Source organism: Mya arenaria, chromosome 5 (genome assembly GCF_026914265.1).
Source record: "Mya arenaria isolate MELC-2E11 chromosome 5, ASM2691426v1".
NCBI lineage: Eukaryota > Metazoa > Mollusca > Bivalvia > Myida > Myidae > Mya > Mya arenaria.
This window is the reverse complement of record NC_069126.1, coordinates 24,447,824-24,470,715: the sequence shown is the minus strand read 5'-3', so window position 1 is coordinate 24,470,715 and position 22,892 is coordinate 24,447,824. Positions and strand designations below refer to the sequence as shown.

The 22,892-nt window shown below is 36.1% G+C and overlaps 1 protein-coding gene across 2 annotated transcripts; it reads left to right on the top strand.

The window, feature by feature from the left end:
* Positions 1 to 2,281: 2,281 nt before the first annotated feature.
* On the top strand, positions 2,282 to 16,831 carry LOC128235332 (nose resistant to fluoxetine protein 6-like). 2 transcript variants are annotated; one of them, XM_052950145.1, is made up of 9 exons: positions 6,455 to 6,552; positions 12,918 to 13,016; positions 13,210 to 13,378; positions 13,558 to 13,637; positions 14,294 to 14,416; positions 15,039 to 15,162; positions 15,471 to 15,657; positions 16,014 to 16,156; positions 16,523 to 16,831. In XM_052950145.1, exons 2-9 carry the CDS (start codon positions 12,991 to 12,993, stop codon positions 16,640 to 16,642), a joined length of 972 nt encoding a protein of 323 aa, XP_052806105.1. In that variant the 5' UTR covers positions 6,455 to 6,552; positions 12,918 to 12,990; the 3' UTR covers positions 16,643 to 16,831. The 2 variants fall into 2 exon arrangements, 1 of the variants encoding a protein (XP_052806105.1); XR_008261190.1 differs by lacking the exons at positions 13,558 to 13,637; positions 14,294 to 14,416; positions 15,039 to 15,162; ... (1 more) ...; positions 16,014 to 16,156; positions 16,523 to 16,831 and adding exons at positions 2,282 to 2,388; positions 3,240 to 3,418; positions 4,303 to 4,390; positions 5,179 to 5,272; positions 5,928 to 6,214 and having other exon boundaries at positions 6,385 to 6,552; positions 13,210 to 13,231.
* The last annotated feature ends 6,061 nt before the right edge of the window (positions 16,832 to 22,892 follow it).

The following is a 22,892-nucleotide window of genomic DNA, read 5'->3' as shown; positions in this document are numbered from 1 at the left end:
AGACACAAACACCACATACACAGATACAAACACCACATACACAGATACAAACACCACATACACAGATACTAACACCAGATACACAGATAGAAACACAACATACACAGATACAAACACCACATACACAGCTACAAACACCACATACACAGATACAAACATCACATACACAGATGCAAACAGCACATACACAGATACAAAACCACATACACAGATACAAACACTTCATACACAGATATAAACACCACATACACATATACAAACACCACATACACATATATATATTACTACCACATACACAGATATAAACACAACCTTCACAGATATAAGCACCACAAAATGACCACACGTTTATTAAAATAACTTTATTTAAATATATGTGTGATGGCATCACAACCAAACACGAGGTCACTGAAGCACGAGTTAAGACCGGGAGGGATGGTAAAGTAGTTTCTATAGCCATAACTACACACTTGTCCCAAAATTATCAACATATCTAAAATAAAATGTAAAAGCCTCATCAGAGCAATCATTTCAAGTACTCATCAAACTAAACGGATAAAACACCCCCGGCAAATGAATGAATCAAGCCTGTGCAACAGTGCAAGCGTTTGAAAGGTACAGTACAGTCACTTAAAGACAACCATTTGACATAACATGCCTTAGCAAGGTATAAAACTATGTTTTCATATAGTCCAATAATGAAAGTGTTACTGTACAAATCAGGAGGAAAACCAAATAAAAATATAATAAAACACTACAAATATGTAAATACTGTCGAATATCCTCCGAGATTTAAAAACGAAATGAATAAAACTCATTTACACACAGTCTTTTATATATTTCGTAGCATCGGCAGCCGAAAACGGTAAAAAAAACAATCAATCTTCAAGAAAAGCATTCGCTCGTATCAGTCGAAAACGGAGTAATATCTTATTACCAGAAAAAAGTAATTAACGCAAAATACAAACGTACATCTTTGGTTAAGCGCTGTAGAATAAGAGCACGTCTTTGGTAGCTTTAATAAAAATGGTATTTTTGTTATAAATGTCAACAACCCATAATGCATCTAATGTGCTCGGGCAGATATTATTACACATAAAGAAAAACGTTCTTGAACAACTGACTGCCATGAGCGCTAGAACCTGAAATATCTTGCTATCTTGGTATTTTAATCTCTATTAACAATCCTTAAAAAACACCTCCAATGAAAACAACATTAACAACTCTACGCAGCCGTTACTTCCTTTCGCCACTTCCGTATACAAATGGCGTTTCAATGATAAAAACTTATGTAAAAAACTACAGAAAAAGCTCAGTAGCCAATGGTTTAAACATAAACCCCGTTTTTTTGGCACAGGGTAAACGCCAAAGACAGAACACAAAAACAAAAAAATTACAAACAAGACACATTGAACAACAGCACGAATTTCCACAAACAACACAGTGCATATATACTATATAAAAAAGGTATGTTTATCAAGAATTGTTAGGTACGGCCTTGGAATGGGCAGTAAAATAAAATTTACGGGGGTTTTTAACCTGTTTACGTGCACTTAACTTATGTGAAAAACCTCACTCTGATCAAAACAACGTAATGTCAATCAATTAATTAAAAATGTATTTTTTAATTTCAATTCCATAACTTTTAAAAACAATGTACTTTAATGAAACCTAAAAATAGTAATTAAATGTGTGTAAATATATATTACATAAAAGTCATCCATGTATTATTCGAATATATTTGCCGAACGGGGGCCTCAATGTAGATCATCGCGTAGGAGACTGTTATATTGAATGATAGCTGTTTGTACTCCTAAATCAAATTTAAGGTTGTCTAGCAACTCCGGTATTCGGTCAAAAGTAAGGTCATTTCAGACTATATATGTTCGGCATATCAAAGTCATAATGAACAAAACCGTAAACTGAATAAACATTCATTATCTATATGCTATATATGAATGGTGGTGGAATGAAAATGAGACCTACAAATATTTTTGTTCTGGTCATTTGCACATTTTGTTTAAGGATACATGCTCAACAAAACACCACTAAACAAAATGGGTTACAAAATGTGATTTCTGATTTATGGAAAAACCTTGGTTTAACTATAAACAACTCGACCAATCCTGATTCTCTTAACATCAACATAGAATCATTTTTCACAAACGGGAAGGGAAACCAATGTTTTAAGTCTAATTATTGAAATTGTTTCTGGATTACTTTTACCTGGGAGAAAACTCGATGATAATTCATCGGTGGACCTAGCGGCGTTGACGTCAATGGCTTCGTTGTTGACCATAAAGAGCTGGGGTGTGTCCCCAGAATGTAGTAACGACTTGTCGCTGCTACTACAAGGACTGATGGGAAGAGAGGGCTGGGCTTTGACAGGTAAGGGCGGGCTTTGATGAACAATTGACTACAACCCTAACCTTTGAAAGGGGGATGATAATTGAGAAACACCAAAATATGACAGATTAAATCAAACGTATTCATATTAACCCAGTAAATTTGTTTGTCCCATAAATGACATCAATGTTTTCAATTATAATAATACCAATGTCGATCTTGTCCTGCCACATCTTTGTGTGTTTAAGACTTACGTTTGGAAATAAGCTACAGAGTAAACCTCGAGAATAATTGCACGTTCACAAAATAAAAACCAACAAGGAATAAAAGACCTGAACTGATTTTGCCATAGTTTGGGGGAAAGACAAATCATTGAATTTTCCACTTACAACATTTCAATAATGAGCTCCATACTAGAATGTAAAAATGTATTTCTTCACATTAAGAAATATTTGAATTTACGGCTGTTGTTTATGCGCAAATGAACAATTACATTTTTATTGACCATAATATAGCAAGATTGCAATATGTGGTGTCAATGTTATTTGAAATAATAAAATAGCAAGGATTTAGGATATTCAAGGATATTTTATTTGTTTTAATCAGTAGGCAAATTCCTTTAATTCAACCCGAAGTTGTTTGGCGTCAACATACATAAGAATTTAATATTAAGGTTAATGAAGCCACCAGAAAAAATGCCATTTTTTGATCGAGTTTCTTACATGGCCTATTTTCATTTGTCAGCCACTGACTTTGGCAATTGATAACTCCGCATACTAGGTGGTTGATATATCGGTCTTTCAAACAATACCACTTATGATTGTCACATATTTGTGATCCCTTTAATCGATTCGGTCGAGCTACACTAAAGTACAATATAATTAAATTTTCAGTGTTGGATGCTTTTGGAAAGCCGGACAGCGGTATAATGCAGGGCCGAATCTGGTTCCCCGGTGGATATGATGAATGTCTAGGCGTAGACGCCACCGTGAACAACAACGCGATGGAGACGATGAACCACTTTAAGGGCAAATACTGCCGTCTAGAATTGCCCAGTGACATACCCCCGTTGGTTAGTCAGCATATACGCATTTGATAATATTTTGTTCACTTATATGTGTACACACATCTTTGATTTTAATATACAATGTAAGTTAATGTTATTTGTGTTCGGTAACTCCAAGCAAGACTGTATAGCTTTTCTGTGTTGTTTTGTATGTAGTTTACCTCTCGGTTCATGTCTAAATGCCTTTGCATTGTACCTGTAACACTGCACATTTACAGATATGATCGTTTTGATAAAAATATGTCTTGTAATGATTCAATGATTGCGTGAAAGTCTGGAAATCAGTGACACAAGACTGCTGACAAAAGATCAAATCGTAGTTTTACAACAGTTTCCGAAATTATTTAGATCTGTTCTATTTTGAGTTATCTTATATGAATGAATTTAATGCATTGATTCTCAAAGCAGCTGATTCAGGGACAAAACAAACACTACACAAATGTCAAAACTGTCAATCTGTGAGAGTGCACCATTAATTATCATGTGACTTCGTATTGATGTGATCTGCAAGACTCCTGTAGTTTTCATTGTAATATCAAGTATAATCAACAATCATTGTTATTTGAGGTCGGTGAACTATTGAAACGTAATGTTACATGTTAGTAATACCGTCACAATAACATTTTATCATTTGGACATATTTATGTTTTCCTGTAATGCCATAACTTTCAACAGAAAATCCCATGTCATCAAGATGTAAGTTCTTTTTATGCTTGAAATAAATACTAGATTAAAAATCAGTTTAAATTATATACACGTTGTTAACGCCAACCAGTCATATAGTTTGTTATGTAAATGGTATTTTCTAAATGTGTATCTGTTGTTTACAACATCTAGCTTAAATCATTAATACCAGCTATCAATTCTAAATCCGTTTATATTTGTTTCAGGGCTTGGGGTATGAGAACGCCATTCGAATTGGTCTGTGTGTATCAGACAGATGCAACAAAGCCGATCTTAACAGTTTTGTTGAAGCAGGTGGGTGTTTGCTTGAAATTCTATAAAATAACTGTACACATTTTTTTTTATTTTGCAGTGACATAACAACTAGATAAATGCTATTCAATTTTATTGATATCGCTTGTTGATTCAAGCACATGCTTTCGATATCCGAATTCTCTTTGCAATTAGTCAGCGCTTTTATTCAGGATGGCTGAGATAAAATACTTAAAACGTTAAGCGTGAATTTATTAAGCCAGAACAGCTAACGACCATGTATTGCTATCTAAACTTTAAAGATATTACAAAGATTCGGTATGTAAATATTGGTATGAACTTTAATTTATTGACAGTGATGTTTATTTTTATGGATTTCAACTTAAGACACATATTACAGTAGTTGGACTAGTGTGCAGTACCTTACTTATATTTTGATATTGCTAAGATAGACCACGTGAGGTCAACAAAATGTTTTAAGACAATACAGAAACTTTGTTGAAAATATAATCCAGTTTTTCGGCAAACACGCTATGCTCGATATTTTTAATGGTTACCAAGATGATAGTTCTATAGAAAGAAAAATAATAAGATTGCATTTGTTTATACAGAATTGTGATTAACACGCTTGTATTCACGTTTTAGTTTGAGTTCCTTTGATTTGCAATTCAGGTAGAACTTTGACTTAAGCGTATCATGAAAACAGTTTTAAAATACAATAGCACTTCCCAAATGAATGTTGGGTTGAATTTGAAACTTGTAAGCAGCATTGCAAACGTAACATTGGTTCCATTTTTCATTTGAATTTCTGATCATTTTATTATTTTCAGTTCAAAAAACACTTTTAAATATAACCACCAAAGGAAAAATAGAAGTTGTGTGTGATGAACCTATGCAGCTCGGATCGGATGCCATTGGATGCATGTAGGAATTTTAAATCTAAATTTAAACGAATGGAACCATGTATTAAAGCATGAATCATGTTATTGAAAGCTGATGTTGTGTGTCGCTCGTGATTACTGTTAGGGTTTGCAAATTATCTGTAAACAGAGTCATAATTAATAAGTGTTTAGTTGCAGTGTGTGCTCAGTAACCTCCGATGTTGTTGTTTTCTTGAAATTAGTTCTGCGCTTACAGGATGTCATATGAATTGGTACATATACTAACTTAAGAAATAGAACACTCCTGTAGTATATTTAAGAAGTTTAACAGTATTTGACATAAACCAGTTGTTTCTTAAATAAACTCAACTCAACAATAACCAATTCAAATTAATGAAATATTGGAAACGAAACGGATACTCGCAGTAACCTTAAATTTAACCGTGACTTTTCGTGTAACACCAATCAATAAACAATCTATAACTGAGACCGATATTGCTTCAGTTAAACACATGCTATGGCTCTGATGTATAAATAGGTCAGAAATATGTTCGTAAAACCTTGTCTTTTGTACACAATTATTACAACATTTACCAAATTATGGTGAAATGCTAGGCACACTTAACTAATGTCCTTGTATTTACCATCGTCAGAAAACAGACAATTAACATTGAATAAACATTTGCTATATATTTCAGATGTTTCCTAGCTAGTTTAGGGGCTTTCGTATTGTTTGGTACATTGTACGATATTTTGGCTGTCCAAATGAAATCAAACTACAATGACAAGTCCTGTAAAACACCACACCGCGTTACCGTTGCCTCGGGTGTTTTCAATGTGAATAAAGCAGCTATTAGAGTAGAAAGCCACACGGATGCTCACGACATTAAGGAGGAAATTCCTCCTGTGCTCATAGAGAAGGCCGTCAATTGTTCTAACACCGGTAATCCAAATGTTGAGAAGGTTTTATCCAAGCACAACCAAGGTAGGACACAGTTTCCGACTTTATCTTAATTATACAACTATTGTTTACGTATTGCTACATTTTATAATGTAAAAACCAAGATAATAAATGCACCCCAATCAAAGAGATTGAGGTCGAGTGCCGTTTTAGATTGAAACATACGAAATTGATAACCTGAATAATATTTGCAGGAGCAATGGAAAGGGTTTTGCTTGCGTTTTCATTCTACAGCAATGGTGTCAAAATATTGAATACCGACCAGCGAAAGGGATCACTTAATGCCCTGAATGGAATAAGGTTCCTGAGCATGGCATGGGTCATCCTTGGACATACTTATGGTTTCTCCATAGGGTTTGATGGTAAGATATCCACCTCAATTAGATCCAAATTCAATAGTTTTGATTGATGCGAAGAAATGGACCTACTTCGCTCCGACTATGGCTCTGATATACCAACAAAATTATTCGTTTTCGTTCTTTATATATTTCCATAAAACTATTTCTAATGAGTAGTATTCTGATTATGCTTATACTAGCTTGACAAACTTTCGAAGTCTCCTAAGGTTTATTTCTGAAAGGGACTTCTACATTTGTTTCTGTAAGGAATGTGGCTATTTTAGGTCAGCTAATGGGAACAAGAAAAATATTGCCATAATTTGCCCATATGAGCCGCGTACAGGTCGGTAAGCAAATTTAACACGTCCTAGGCGAAAGAAAGTCTGACCTCCGTTTACTATTCAGAAACATCTTTAAACAATCCGTTAAATTCGAGTCAAGTATTTAATTATTGCGCTCAGGAAAAACAAAGACAAATGTAAAATATAAATTTAATTTGGCCGAAATAATGGGCTGCTAGATTGTAAATGAAATTAACATAGATATAAAGTTTTGTCAAAAGCAGCAATGCTTGCAAATCCTCAATGCAAGGATACACTACATCAGAAAGCATAATAAAGTGAAAAAAAAATAATATAATATTCAATATCCTTAAATAAAAGAGGGAAGAAAAGGGGTAACTATGTAAGCAAAGATAAAATTGAGAACTTGTTCGACAAAAAGAAAGAAAAGAATCGGGCGGGAGGGAGGGAGAAAACACACGTCCGAACCGGATTAAAACTAGAGAACAAGTGAGAAAGGCGCCAAAATAAAGAAGGGCGGACAATTAAACATTCGGCGCTAAGAAAGAGTTCCCTCCCTTGATAATTATTAAATTTTCTCAAAATTAGTTAAATTATTGCGCTCAGGAAAAACAAAGACAAATGTAAAATATAAATTTAATTTGGCCGAAATAATGGGCTGCTAGATTGTAAATGAAATTAACATAGATATAAAGTTTTGTCAAAAGCAGCCAAAAATCCTCCCAAAAAACGGCCAAAACCTGAACTTAAATACCAGAATCTAAGTTAGGAAGCCAAAGCGACAAGCCGTGCCGCGTCAGTCATGCTAGAAAATGAAAATCTAAGGTAGCGTAGGTAACAGTCGGATTTCCAGTTACCAAACAATTGAATAAGTTCCCCCGGCACACCGCATTTAAAATAGAAGGAAGCTCCTCCGCGTCTGAATGAGTGCATGGTGTATTCGTGAGCGTGAGCAATCGGAAGTTGCGTCATAATACGTCGAAACATACGATCAACGCAGCTCGCGTCAAGCGGGATCACCTCCCCAACGGAAACTGTACCAAACAACGGTTCTGAGGGTGCCAAGGGAACTAACCTACACATGTTTTGAAACGCTTTTACTGGACATAAAGAAGAAGAGTCATTTTTACACAACGGAATAACTACGTTGTTGTCCCCGAATTGATTAGTTTTAGCATACTTAAGTAAAACAACAATGCCAAAATCTGTCACTGACACATCGTTTCTACACAGGTATTTAGACTTATCAAACTTAACACTAGAATCAGGAACTATGCTTGATTTCCTGCACATCATGTAAAATGCAAACAAAAATAAGCACCATAACGTAGCATGAAATGGAATAGCAAAATCTAGAACATCATAAATTGGCTTCAAAATATCTGGCGTTATGGGCGGAGCCTGCTTTTGGGAATGAAATAGTAACTTTCCTAGCCCTCTGTAAGTGAGTTGCAAAGAAATGTTGGAAATATCAGGGTAAACTTCTCCTCGCAAGACATGATAAATACGAGCCCCGTTAATATAGTTTTTAATACTTTGGAGAGATTTCATGCTACGGCTTAAAAATTGGGCATATAAACAAAGTGTTTCAATATTTACAGGACAGTCTTGCAATGAATAAAATAACAGAAATGAGCGAATTTGAGTCTTTAAGTTCTTGTAGGTCCCGTGCGAATAAGCAGACCGTTGGGTATGAACTAACTGTTGGCGAAGAAGATTAAGCCCCATACTATTGTTCGATCCTTCATCTGTTAAAAGAAGAACCGGATTAAAACTAGAGAACAAGTGAGAAAGGCGCCAAAATAAAGAAGGGCGGACAATTAAACATTCGGCGCTAAGAAAGAGTTCCCTCCCTTGATAATTATTAAATTTTCTCAAAATTAGTTAAATACCGATCAGAATCCGTTGCATTGTAGCTGTATACAGGCCTTTGTTTGAATATACATAAAATGGTCCACTAGACACATGGCTTTAATGAGGAATGTCTTTTATTGCACATGTCTTGGTACAAAATAGGTTGTGATTTTCCGTATATGCATGCGTAAGCAGAGGTTCTAAAGAGGTGGCCGCCGATGGAATGCTTTTTTATTTTTATTATTACATTTGTTGTGGAGGTGAGGGTTAGGGTGATCACTGTTTATGTCGTAGAATACGAATATACACTTGCGAAAATAATCCGGCGAGTCAATCTTTTTAACTTGAGCTATTTGTATCACCCCATTTCCTGTTTTTAACTTGTTTTGCGTTATGTTATTCATAATAAACATCTAAGAAGATAATATATTTTCACTGACATGTTCTTGCAGATGAAGTGTCAGTTGCTTGGCTACAAATAGTTGATTAATTAAGCATGTACAAACAAATATTCCTTTCAAAGTTTAAGCTTTTTGTTTCATTTATATTAGTATTTGGGTTAATGTTCGATTATGATTTTCATTTATATTTTACTGTTTTTTTGTCCATTCAATTCTAGAAAAAAATCAAAGACCTGCTAGCACTAGTATACTCACTGCTATGGGAATGGGTAGAAGGTAACGTAATTGCATTGGTCATTTAATAAAGGCAACTTCACTGACCCTCCACGTGTTTGATATTTTTTTGTGTGCGCATCTGTTTACACAGTGTTGTAGTTCTATATCGCACGGGATTTGCAACAAAGTGAGATTTAACACAAAGTTCGCATAGCAACGCAGAAAAAAAGTAAAATAAAAAAGCCAAGTACTAGCATGCAGTAACAGGGCCTTAACAAATTTGCGGAGCGTTAGGCAATTCACGTCTTTGAAACAAAAAGCATTTCGAAAATTGGGATTTTAGCTTAGCGAGTAAATAGGACTTGCTCATGTTTTGTAAAAACAAAGATGGCGAAGTAAGTTGTGGCAAATCATTGGGAGTCTTATAACTGACTGCTGGAACCCTGAAACAAATGTTGTTTTATGCTAAAATATTGTCTTCGAAGTCCACAATTTTGAATAACATTAGTAATTCTTTCAACAAAATGCTTAAGAATAAAGTGATCATTATGAGTTAAGTATTCCTTAACTGAGTTAAGTTCATAACAATTTCGGTATCAATAGTAGGAAAGTAATAATGTTAGTGTTTTAAGATGCATTACCTGGAAAAAAGGTTTTGTACCATAACATGAGCGAGTCCCTTTAAAGCAGTAGCAATTCTACATAACCATTTGGATTTTGCAAATTAAGTTCTTTACGAATTCGAACTCCATCTGATATTCTAGTTCACTTGCTTAATTATGGAAAGACTCGCGAGATTGATGTAAATATCGGGGTATGCACGCTCTGTGTAGCCCGAAGGTCTCCACGCCTTACCTTAAACAGGTCAACTGCGTTCATATTTCAGATAATGATATCACTCACGGAATACATTATCTTAATTTACATTAATAGTTTAGTATTTCTTTAAAGAATTGTTGAAGTAAATTTTATTTGAAAAGCATTACAGTTTGTTTTGCTCACCCATTCTGTAAAACAGAACGACCCGGTAACAGTTTAACTTGTAACTACACAAAAACAAGGGAATAGAATAATCACTTCGAATCACATCTAAACGTAAAATTGAAACGCTAATGATAACAATACATTCAACATATCATAGATTGACACTTTATAACCTTTTGATTTAAGTATTTCGTGGCCTGCTGAAACAATACAATCAAATACAAGATTAGCAATTTTGAACATATCCGAAAATGTTGCGTACATCGGAGAATATTGGCAATGAATTACAAGTATAATTTGAAAATATGATAATATAATATAGTATACCTATGAAAGTATACCTAAACGATCAAACGTAATCAGATCTGATTTTCCAATTTATATGTTTAGATGGCAAATGCTCTATGAGGTATATTTCCTTGTTAAAAAGGAGTGAACTGAACATTCATTTGATACATGCATTATAGTAGAAAATCATACGACGGAACAGAATATCAGGATATTGTTTTCTGACTATTATGAACTGGAATTTAAAAACTGTTATAACAGGTTGTTAAAGTACAAATTACAGCTTAACCGCGTATAACCACTACATACACATTGTTCTGTTTTGTGGATATAAAACGTTTCTAGAACACAGTTGACAAACGTTGAGCGAATATGGACGACCATCCATAACCTATATAGATTTAGAAAATCTCTATTTAGGTTTGGTGTTTATTCATTCCCTTTAACATGGCTGAAAAAGTCAGAACAATTTAGCTTCGTTTTGTTGGTTTCTTGCCGTCACCACAACGTGAAACATTTCAAATAAAAACAACAACATATCCATATAGTTATCCAAAAGCTACAAATATCCTTAAATTGGAAAGTTGGAAATTTGAAAGTTATTGACTGGCCTCACCAGGATCTAAATATATCTACAGCTGTACATCTATTGACCCAGTAGTTGGGCAGTCGTTTAAGCTTTTTTACAAAATCACACAAATAATTGGTCAACATATTTCCGGTTATTACCCTAATACATCCACTGAGATACATCTACTAGATGATAAGCCCTATATCATGATACCTTTAATATATGAGGGAACTTTGATTATTATAACATTTTGATGACACACCCAGTGTAAGCACAAACTTTTATTTTTAATTCGTATTGAATAACTATAGTCCATTGTTAAAACACAATCAAAATCTAAACGATATCTTCACACCTCCAAAGTTAATCTTCTATTTCATAACCACCTGCGTGTGGCATTCTAGCGATGAACGTGCTAGATTGTAACCTGGGAAAAGTTACCCCTACAACAAAACAACATTAACATTTATGTTGTATACCCTTGCGCAAAACTATTTTTTCATCAAAGGCTTCCAATTATCCATTTATTTGAAATACAAAGGCAGAACATATGTACAACGTAATAGGTGTGTAAGCAGTTTCCGCCACGAACCAAACGCGCTTCTACTCTATATTTACTGCTACTGCAATGAATACAAAAAAAAAACAATTACTCGTGTTTCTTATATTTTTATGCAATTATTATTGTTATGTGTTATTTTTTCTGTTTTTTTTTCTCTTTATTTTGGAAATGCCAAAAGCTGACAATAAGTTTATTTCTTCATCCAAAACCACGTTCTCTTACAATATGTACATGACACAAAAATAAAACAAAGATATTACGATAATATATGTGATCCTTTTTGTATGGCAAATTAATAATAATATACATAGCTCAAAATATGCAAGTATACTCTATCATCTTCAGGAAAATCTACTCACTTACATTGAGCAGTCAAATATGTTTTGTACCATTATATACTGATGTCATAATTATTCTACATGAGTTTTACAATAAATTAATAATGCCTTTCTTATTGGAGCATAATTTAAGCATCGTATATATTTAATTATGTTTACGATTTTATCGTATATCAATCATTTAATACGTTTGCGTTTACTGCTATTGGTTTCAAGGTCACAATCTTGTTATCAGTTATTTAAATTTTCCACAAATGCATTATTTAGTAGGTAGTTTAGGTTTATCACTCACAATGTATATTTGGTCCTATAGTGTATGTTTAGATTTAAAAAAAAGTGTCACTTAAATAAACTGTCAGCTGAGAGAGAACCGTATATAAATTCAAATAAGGTGAGATACTTCCAAGTTGCATGAACATAGGTCAAACCTTTCCCTTTCTCTCCGTGTAATAAGTAAACTGTAACTATCACGTTTCCGGCAATAATATATGTATCATACACTAAACTCAACCATAGTTAGCAATATTCCAAAGCCTATCAGTATTTTCAGTCTTGTTTTCATTGGTGTGTGGTTTCTATTATTTTATCTTGTATGATATCTTACAGCAAACATGCTTACGTTTGCCTCCGGCCAGAAGTCCTTTGCTTCTTTCTGTGCCATTATGTATGCAACCGTGTCCGTGGACTCGTTCTTCGTACTGAGATTAGTAACACTTATGTTGTGTAAGAAACTTGGCGTTGCGAGCTTTTGGTTTGCCTCTCTTCAGGCTTAACGAGTTTTACGAGTATATGGCATTTTATCGCAATCTATCAAAGTACGATCTAACTAACTAACGAACCGGTATTACGTTGAAGCTGTAACTTTACTTTCAGTGGCGTCCTAGTGGCATACCTGACCTTGCAGGAATTAAAGAAAGTGGGCGGGGCAAAACGGCTCAATTGGCTCATGTTCTATTTCCATCGATTCTGGAGGTATTATTCAATAACAATTATATACTTTTATAGTATACAGTTATAACTATCATAATGCATGATTAATTAACCCTTGCAAAAAGCAAGTTAGGATAATATAATTGAATTGTGTTTCTTGTTCGACTGAACATAAAGCACTGCCGAGAAAAATTATATGGTAGTACACATGCATCCACGCTAATTTGCTCTACAGGCTAACTCCTCCATACATGCTGGTGTTGATGTTTGGAACGGTGCTATCTCCCTACTTGATATCTGGCCCACTCCGGATACCCGGTGACTTACCTACCATGCTGGAGTGTCGGAAAAACTGGTGGACTAATCTACTGTATGTCAACAACTACGTGGAAAATGACCACATGGTATGTTGATATCTAAATAAATGTACAAAATTCATCCATATAAAAAAAAACATAATGAAACAGTGCGAACGAAATATGAACTACCTCAAATAATAAAAAAAGCAAAAAATAAAATTTACATTCATAAGAAATTCTCAGGAATACGGTCCGCCTGTAAATAGTAAGCTGTGTTATTACAGTGCATGGGATGGAGCTGTCACCTGGCCAACGACATGCAGTTCTACATCATCAGCCCACTCATTCTGCTTCCGCTCTTTTAGTAAGTACACGCGTATGTATATAAGAATTGATAGCAAATGCAATATCTGCTTTACCAAGCATTTAGAATAAAGTTTGTTTCTGTGATTTCGATGGCGTTAAACATGTATTTTGACTCAGTAAACGCCCAGCAGCCAATGTTGATAAAGTACCCACATGCTAGATATTTGCTAGTTTGCATATTAAAAGAATTTGATTTGATCAAAGTAATTATTAGATAAATATTGGCCAATCAATAAACGTCTTGGCTAACTTTGTCCAAACCAGTTATATGCAATTTGCTTCAGTATTCCATGTGTTTTCATTTACCCTACATTAAGATATATCGTCATTTATTTAACAATCATCGATGACATTCCATATCAAATGAGATTATCTTATATCGTCAGATTCTTGTACCATCATTCAACCTTCCTGAAAAGAACATCATTTTGCCAAGATTCTGCCATATGTACTATTCGATTTTCAGCAGAAGAACGACCTGTTTACTAGTGTTAAGTATAAGGAACACATCATACAAATACGACTTTTAGTTTTTAAAATAATGTACTCAGTATTCTCATTTTCTACAAATGATTAATTATTAAAAATCAATTTGATTTAGCCTAAGCGTTTATTAGATTGTGTTAGTTAATACCGATTGTCCTTTATTTTCAGCAACTTGGTTGCCGGTGTAGTATCATGTATCGTGTTTCTCTCATTCACGACTGCTGCACGATGGGTTATCACGTTCCTGCAAGAGTATCCAGTGCAGAATTACCTGTCAAACGTCCCGCCACCGTTAGTATGAATGACCGTATCGGACGTAATAATATTGCTTTACCTTGTTTCAGGCTTTTACAACCATGCTTTTGAAATCATCACACGTTAGTACTCTAAATTTGCTTTGTTTTTATTGGTAAAAAAATACATCTAGCATATATTTAGTTCAATATGGCACTTCTTCATACATGTGAAGATTTCGTCTAGATTAAAGCATAATTTTGACATAAACATCGAATCCGGAAGGAAATTTGTATTACACCTGTGTTTTCCTATTCCATATCACAGAGTAGCCTAGTGCGCATGCGTCAATCTTCTTCTACACGAAAGAAATAGGACGTTTATCTATTATTTGTTGTATTTTAAAATTATCTTTTTATGAAAATAATGAAATTATATTCCTAATTTATATTACGATATATGATGGCAAGTGACCGACTGTATATATACTAATGAAAGTTTGAACATATAGTACAAACTGTCATATTAGAGTACACAGACTGAGTAAGAATTGTACAATTTTCAAATATATGCCAATAACTAAACATTAACGTAAACTTTTGAAAGTGAAATATAAGCCAACACAAGGGCTTGATGTATAAGCTTATAATTGCCATATTTTGTTCAATGTTCATTTTAGAAAAGATGAAAACTATGGCAGGAACCTATATATCCCAAGTTACTCGCGGCTAGGACCTTACATAGTGGGCTTATTTGTTGGCTACCTGCTCTATAAGACAAAGAGCAAACTAAAAATCCCCAAGGTAACTGGTTAACGCCTCTTTCAGTGGCTCTTTCTTAGAGCAAACACATGGTTTCAAAGATACAGGTTGTATATCATTGCTCATAAGTTTAATGCATTTAAGCATATATATATATATATATATATATATATATATATATATATATATATATATATTTATACCTACAAGAACTACAGGAACAAACTCAGTAGCCAAAGCTAAGACTTAACAACAACAAAGTTTCAATAAAAGTTAACATTATAAGTTTATTATTACACAATTTGATTGCTGCTTTTGAACATCGGCAGAATGCTTTTTACTTTTTGCAGTCGTTAAATCTAGTGTTGTGGTTCGTGAGCTTCTCCACATTCTGCCTGGTGGTATATGGACCCTACTCGCAGGACGGCAACCATATCTTCAGTGTGAACGAGTCGTCTGCATACTTTGCATTGGCTCGCACCGCCTGGGGCGTGGCTCTTGCCTACCTCATAGTCGCAAGCTGCACCGGCCACGGTGGTACGCGAATAATTTATATGAATTAATGACAGTTAAATGTAACGAGATAACAAAATGATTTCCAATGATATTGACACAAATTATAACAGCATTATATTACTCACGTTGTTATGCGAGGTCTTGTGTTGTGGGAGAAACCGGAATATCCAGACGAAACCCACTTGTCCAGCCTGGTGACCACAAACCAAACTCACATGTGCCCAAGCCGGGAATCGAACCCGCGTCGCTTAGGTTAGAAGCGAGTGCGCTTATCACTGCTCTAACCGAACAACAACTATTGTCTTATATGGCATAATGTACGGGAGATTATAACGACAAGAAGTCGTAGAATTTTCGGCCTCTTTTCTGCCTTTCAGGTTGGATAAATGAGATGCTGTCGTGGCGCGGTTTCATTCCCCTGAGTCGCCTAACCTACTGTGCCTACCTTATACACCCTCTCGTTATGTCGACGTTCTACATGAACAGACGACAGCTCACCTACTTTACACAGTTTGAGCTGGTATATTGTTTACACATCGAATTAATTACTTTATATTTATATTGCTCTATTTTTTCGAAAGAGAAAAACAAAATTTCACATACAATACTTTGTATATCGTATAAACCATAATTTTAACAAACAGAGACATATATAAATATAATGTTATATTCTTATTTAGTGTGCGCTTATGCAGTTTGAACGCGCGTAAAATAGGAATCAATCCTTAATTGAAATAATATTACAAGGATATGTTAAACTAACATTGATTTAGCAAACTTCTTATCCGAACCACCGAATCAAATTATGCGTTAAACTTTGTAATTTACTGCTGAAATGTTATTTTATAAAGCTTGCAGGTTAATCACGGTTGTTTGCATGTTACAGATCTACCTGTTTCTTGGTCACATGACTATGACGTATGGTCTCAGTTTCATCGTGTCACTCGTGTTTGAGGCGCCGATGATGGGACTTGAAAAAGCAATCCTCAGAATGGGCGGAAAATAAGAGGACTGACTGTGAAATGAAATTGCTTTCATTTCGCGTCCAATGCACGAAGGAGTATTGAACTTGTATGGGGAAGATTTTTATACCAACTCATATATGCAATCTGAAGATAAACTTCAAAATTTAGTTCGGTATTTATTTCCCTCGTAGCACTTTTAATAAGAATGATGTTTTTCCACAGGCAAAACATTACCCAACTATAACTATATAGAAACGATTTTTTTCAGTGTAAGATCGCAATATCAATAAACAATTTGATTCTGATAGCAGAACGGGCTTAATTTTGAAAAAAAAATGAGCAAATATATTTGCACTTCATAAAACAATGAAATGTCATTGTTGTTTCACTTATAAATCTCTATCAAGCTCTTAAAGGCATAAACTAAAACTTGATCATTTACTGTTTACTGTTATGACCAAAGTTTCGAATACAATTTGGAGATTACAAAAGGAATAACATACAGACCGTCTAGACAGACAGACAGACAGAAATGTTTATTGTCGTAAACATGTTATTTAACAGTTTCTTGACAAATTACAACATACAATTGCACGACATTTTAAATCCCTTTAATGCATATTTTTGTGTTTTAGTGTAATATCGCAATATCTGTAACTTTCATACATTACATGAACGTTTATGATGCTATTAGAAGAACACGTGAAACAGATTCCGAAGAGGCAGAAAATGCTCGACAGCGCTGATGCAGAACATAACCCTGGCATTTGAAAACATGGATACACAGTTTTTCCGCACTTACTATATGAAAGTAGCTTAACAAAGATGAAGAAAGAAAGTGCATGTTTACATCTTAACACCATAATTTAATATCAAATGCATTTTTATTGTAAATGGAAACTGAAAGGAGAATCGGGTTAGGGTTAGGGTTAGAGTTAGAGCGTGATACGAGGTATGACAAAGATGGCGGTGACAAAGATGGCGGATGCTAGCATATGATTGGTCGACTAAGTCATGACGTCATTTATGTGAAAGCACATGCTCATTTCATTCTCTCAGCGTATGTTAAGCAGTGTGGTTGTGCTTCATTTACTGATGAAGTTCGCGAGTTTAAATTAAATTAAAAGGAATAAATATTTTATTGGAAAAAAATAACCGTGAGTAAATTGTTGAATTTCGGATTTTTTTTTTGTCTTAGATTCATTCAAGAATTATATTTGTTTGTGTTTTTTCATCATGAAAACGATGATGATGATGATGATCATGTTGTTGTTGTTGTTGTGTAGTTGATTTCGATGATGATGATGATGATGATGATGATGATGATGATGATGATGATGATGATGATATTTTTGTAGTGTCTGTTGTTGTTGTTGATGATGATGATGATGATGATGATGATGATGATGATGATGATGATTAGGTTGTTGATGATGATGATGATGATGATGATGATGATGATGATGATGATGATGATGGATGATGATGATGATAATGATGATGATGATGATGATGATGATGATGATGATGATGATGATGTTATTGTTGTTGCTGCTGCTGCTGCTGCTGCTGCTGCTGCTGCTGCTGATGATGATGATGATGATTTCAGATTCTTTCTCAGCGTGTCCTAAAACCCATACATCACATATTTAGCAAGCAATATTTGTGTTAATTTAAAAAAGACTGTTCAGCCTTCTTCATTTTATGCGTGAAAATCGAAAAATTGAAAAAGACGCCTATGGGGTTATGTTAGTGTGTGTTTAATGGTTAGATTCAGCGCTGAAACGAAATCCGAAAACCGTTTTTTGATATCGGTGTCCGTTCCACCTGAACCTGAGGGGTCCGGGCTATCGAAAACAGTGGTCATTATTGCTTGCAACCTTAATAACTCTTTAACCGTTTGAAATACGACGAAACGGACTTCAGTTTCGTGCTCAGCGCAAAATTCACCCAATATATCAAAGTATCGGTCGATATTAAAATCCAAAATTTTAACCCCAAAATTTCACCAATACATACATCAGGGAAATTTCTGGGGTTAGCCAAAAAAAATTGAATTTGCTGAAAAGTTGTTCTTAATAGTTAAATTTGATGACGAACACGAATCCGAAATCAGTTTTGCGATATCTGAACCCCATCTGTGTGTTTGGGGGTGGGGTGGGCTAGGTAGATTTTGGTCATTATCGCCCTGAACCATTTTGGATATTTCTGGCTTAAATGGTGTAACTTTAAGAGTGGTTAAGTACCAAATGGGTGGTTTTCTATAGAAAACCAGTAAAAGTAACATAACTTACTTACAATAAAGACCCAAACCGATCATGGGCCTATCCGATTTGGCGGGTTTAGTTCATTGGTAGTAAAAGTTTAGAATTATATGATTGGTTTACTGCTTAATGGGTTCTCCCGTATATAAATCCATTGCAAAATTAATTACTTTGAACCAAATTTTGTATTTTACCCAAATGGGGTTAACCCAATTTGGTGTGTTGCGGTTTTGGATATTTCTGGCTTAAATGTTGTAACGTTAAGAGTGGTTTAGTACCAAATGGGTGGTTTTCTATAGAAATACAAGTAAAAATAACATATGTTACTGACGCAAAGACCCAAACCCATCATGGGTCTGTCAGAATTGGGTAAATGGCGGGTTTAGGTATTTGAAAGTAAAATTTCAGAATTCTAAGATTGGTTTACTTATAAATGGGTTGTTCCGTATATGAAACCACTAAGAAATTAATAACTTTCAGAGAATAATTTGTCAACCCAAACCCTTACTCAAAATGGGTCGGGTAAAATCGGTTTGTCGGGGTTTTGGTCATTTATGTGTTAAGTAATTATAACAGTGGTTTATTACAAAATGGGTGGTTTTCCATATAAAAGCATTAAGAATAATTTTACTTTCTGACACCAACACCCAAACCCATCATGGGCCTATCAAAATTGGGTAAATAGCGGGTTAAGGTATTTTTAATCAACATATGGAAAATGTTAGAGTGGTTTACTACTGAATACGTTCTTCCCTATATAAATCCATTGAAAAATTAACAACTTTGAACAAAAAAAATGTTGACCCAAAATGGAGGGGTAAACCCAAATAGCTGTGCTAACCCTAACCCTTAGGGCTGTGGTTAGGCCTTATGTACGGCTGACAATTGACAGCCAGCTAACAGTTGGCAGCCAGCTGGCAGCCTGTTAACAGCTAACAGTTGGCATCCAGCTGGCAATTGACAGCCAGCTAACAGTTGGCAGCCACTTTATACTTAGCCATGAAGAGCCTAGCACGACCTTTGGCAGCCGCCTTGTGTACGGCTGCCAGCTGGCAATTGACAGCCAGCTAACAGTTGGCAGCCAGCTGGCAGCCTGTTAACAGCTAACAGTTGGCATCCAGCTGGCAATTGACAGCCAGCTAACAGTTGGCAGCCACTTTATACTTAGCCATGAAGAGCCTAGCTCGACCTTTGGCAGCCGCCTTGTGTACGGCTGCCAGCTGACAATTGACAGCCAGCTAACAGTTGGCAGCCAGCTGGCAGCCTTTTAACAGTTAACAGTTGGCATCCAGCTGGCAATTGACAGCCAGCTAACAGTGGGCAGCCACTTTATACTTAGCCATGAAGAGCCTAGCTCGACCTTTGGCAGCCGCCTTGTGTATGGCTGCCAGCTGGCAATTGGCAGCCAGCTAACAGTTGGCAGCCAGCTGGCAGCCTGTTAACAGCTAACAGTTAGGATCCAGCTGGCAATTGACAGCCAGCTAACAGTTGGCAGCCACTTTATACTTAGCCATGAAGAGCCTAGCTCGACCTTTGGCAGCCGCCTTGTGTACGGCTGCCAGCTGGCAATTGACAGCCAGCTAACAGTTGGCAGCCAGCTGGCAGCCTGTTAACAGCTAACAGTTGGCATCCAGCTGGCAATTGACAGCCAGCTAACAGTTGGCAGCCACTTCATACTTAGCCATGAAGAGCCTAGCTCGACCTTTGGCAGCCGCCTTGTGTACGGCTGCCAGCTGGCAATTGGCAGCCAGCTAACAGTTGGCAGCCAGCTGGCAGCCTGTTAACAGCTAACAGTTGGCAGCCAGCTGACAATTGACAGCCAGCTAACAGTTGGCAGGCAGGCAATTTATTTTAAAAGCAAAATACACCTAGGGTTAGGCTAGGGTAACGGACATAGATTTTATAAAAAAAAAAAAGTGTATCCAGCGTACATCCCAAAATCATCGTAGGACATTAGTGAACATATTTGTATAGTGTACTTAACTCATGTTTGGTAAAAAAAACGATTTTTTTTTAACATGCTTGCCTCCTGTGGTTTATTCTGTCTGTCTGTCTGTCTGTCTGTCTGTCTGTCTGCCTGCCTGTCTGTCTGTCTGTATGCAGCCTGTCTGTATGCTGTCTATCTGCTGTATATGCTATTTGTCTTTTTGTTTTTCTCGTCCGTCCGTTCGTCCGTCTGTCCGTCTGTCTGCCTATCTGAATTATCGATTTTTTGTTTTTCTCGTCCGTCCGTTCGTCCGTCCGTCCGTCTGTCTGCCTGTCTGAATTATCGATATAAAAATCATAAGCAATATCAACATTCATGACTTATTTTTCAATTCAAGCCGTACGATTACTTGACTCTTACATCGGGGCAACCTCAAGTATGGAAGCGCTCCGATTCGTCAGCACCCTCTACATCAGCAGTATCTGGTTGCCGTCCCAAAGCAGCGCGTGTACTGTCCTCATTGACGTCCGAGTTGGAGTCCGTGCGTGGTGCCATCACAGTTGCGCAAGATCCAGCAGCACACACTGGCCAGTTTTTGGTGTATTTGATGCGCCAAATGGACCAGCAGAGAATGAATGTGTTTGTCACACGTGCAACAAGGCTGGCTCTGGACCTTGCGGAGGAAAGCCAAGAGGAGAAGAGACGACTAGCCACCCAAGAGGCAGCAGGGCATGTAGGTCAACAGATAGCAGATCCAGTTTTTGCCATGCCTGTCCCTCCCGCTCCTACATCATCTATATACAGAAGACAGGCTCCCATATCAGCGGCGTTCGGCTCAGCATGGCAGCAGAATCAGTTTCAGCAACAGGATCACATGCAGCAGGATTTTCAGCTAGCTACCAATATAGCTGCATCTGCACCACCAGCCCATCTTACACCACTGCTGAAAAGTTTTACTCACCTGCAACCACCAAATGTGCAGGCAATCTTGCAACAGCCTACATGTGCTTACAGGTCCATTACACCCGCCATAGAAACCCCAACCACGACTGCATCTATCATCCGCCAGGCTATGGATATGGTCTCGACACCAAATAGTTCCCCCATCCTAACCCAGGAGATGCATGACGCACCCAAGGACTGAACAAAGTAACTGGAAAATGGTTGAACCAGCCAAGTGATTTGATGATGTGATTTTACTCAAGTTTATGTGCATTGTGAATTTAGTTTTTCGACGTTTTGGTTTTTACTTTGAATAAAGGTTAAATAGCCTCATTCTTGATAAATATTACTGTTGACTGTTGAGTCTTCTTAAGTAAATCAATGTAAACTGTTCGTAAAATTTGTTTGGATAGCAATTTATCTTACTTAGAAACTTAATTAGCTTACTTTTGGCATAAGGCAAAATAACCCTGTTATTATGTAGGTTTCTGTCAGTATTAAAAGTTGAACTTAAATGTGTATTGTTATAACAAAACAAGGCTGGTCATGCTGGTAGCAATTACTTAAGAATACATGTATTCTAAAATTTAATATTTTTCTTCAGCCCCTAAACAATTAATCAATCAATTAAAAGTGAGCGTTGTGTTCTGGTAGTTAAAACGTTCGACCTTATGAAGAGATGTCTGCTACCGCAACTTGTCCTATACGTGTAGGTTATAGTTCATATAATGGAAAAATAACCAAATTTAATACAAGCGAGCGAAGCGAAGCGCCGTATTAAGTTTGTTTATTTTTCCATTATATGAACTATGACCGACTTATAGTTAACCCCGCCCACTATCATTCCTGTGCCTTCAATTAAAGTCATGTGATCGGGGGAAAATCACGCCATCCGTATACAGCGCGCCAATTGGTTGAACGGTAACTTGGATAAGTCGTTATCGATTCAAAATGACGTAACTACCGCTTGATAAAGCAGAAGTGACGTCATTTTGAATCGACACTTCTGTCGTTCCAGACAGTAGGCTGGGCTTGCTATTTGGCGCGCGCCATGTCTGCTGACCTAGTTATAATACGAACTTATTTGTGCAGAAGTGTTCTTATATGGAACATATTCGAGCAGAAATTTGAAAAATCTCTGGACGGTGATTGGCTCAG

What these genes read in the sequence shown, in the direction of transcription:
- LOC128235332 (XM_052950145.1), top strand. Translation starts at nt 12,991, where the DNA reads ATGTTCTATTTCCATCGATTCTGGAG. An exon ending in TATTTCCATCGATTCTGGAG is followed by an intron (nt 13,017 to 13,209) that starts GTATTATTCAAT and finishes TTTGCTCTACAG; the next exon opens with GCTAACTCCTCCATACATGC. An exon ending in ATTCTGCTTCCGCTCTTTTA is followed by an intron (nt 13,638 to 14,293) that starts GTAAGTACACGC and finishes CTTTATTTTCAG; the next exon opens with CAACTTGGTTGCCGGTGTAG.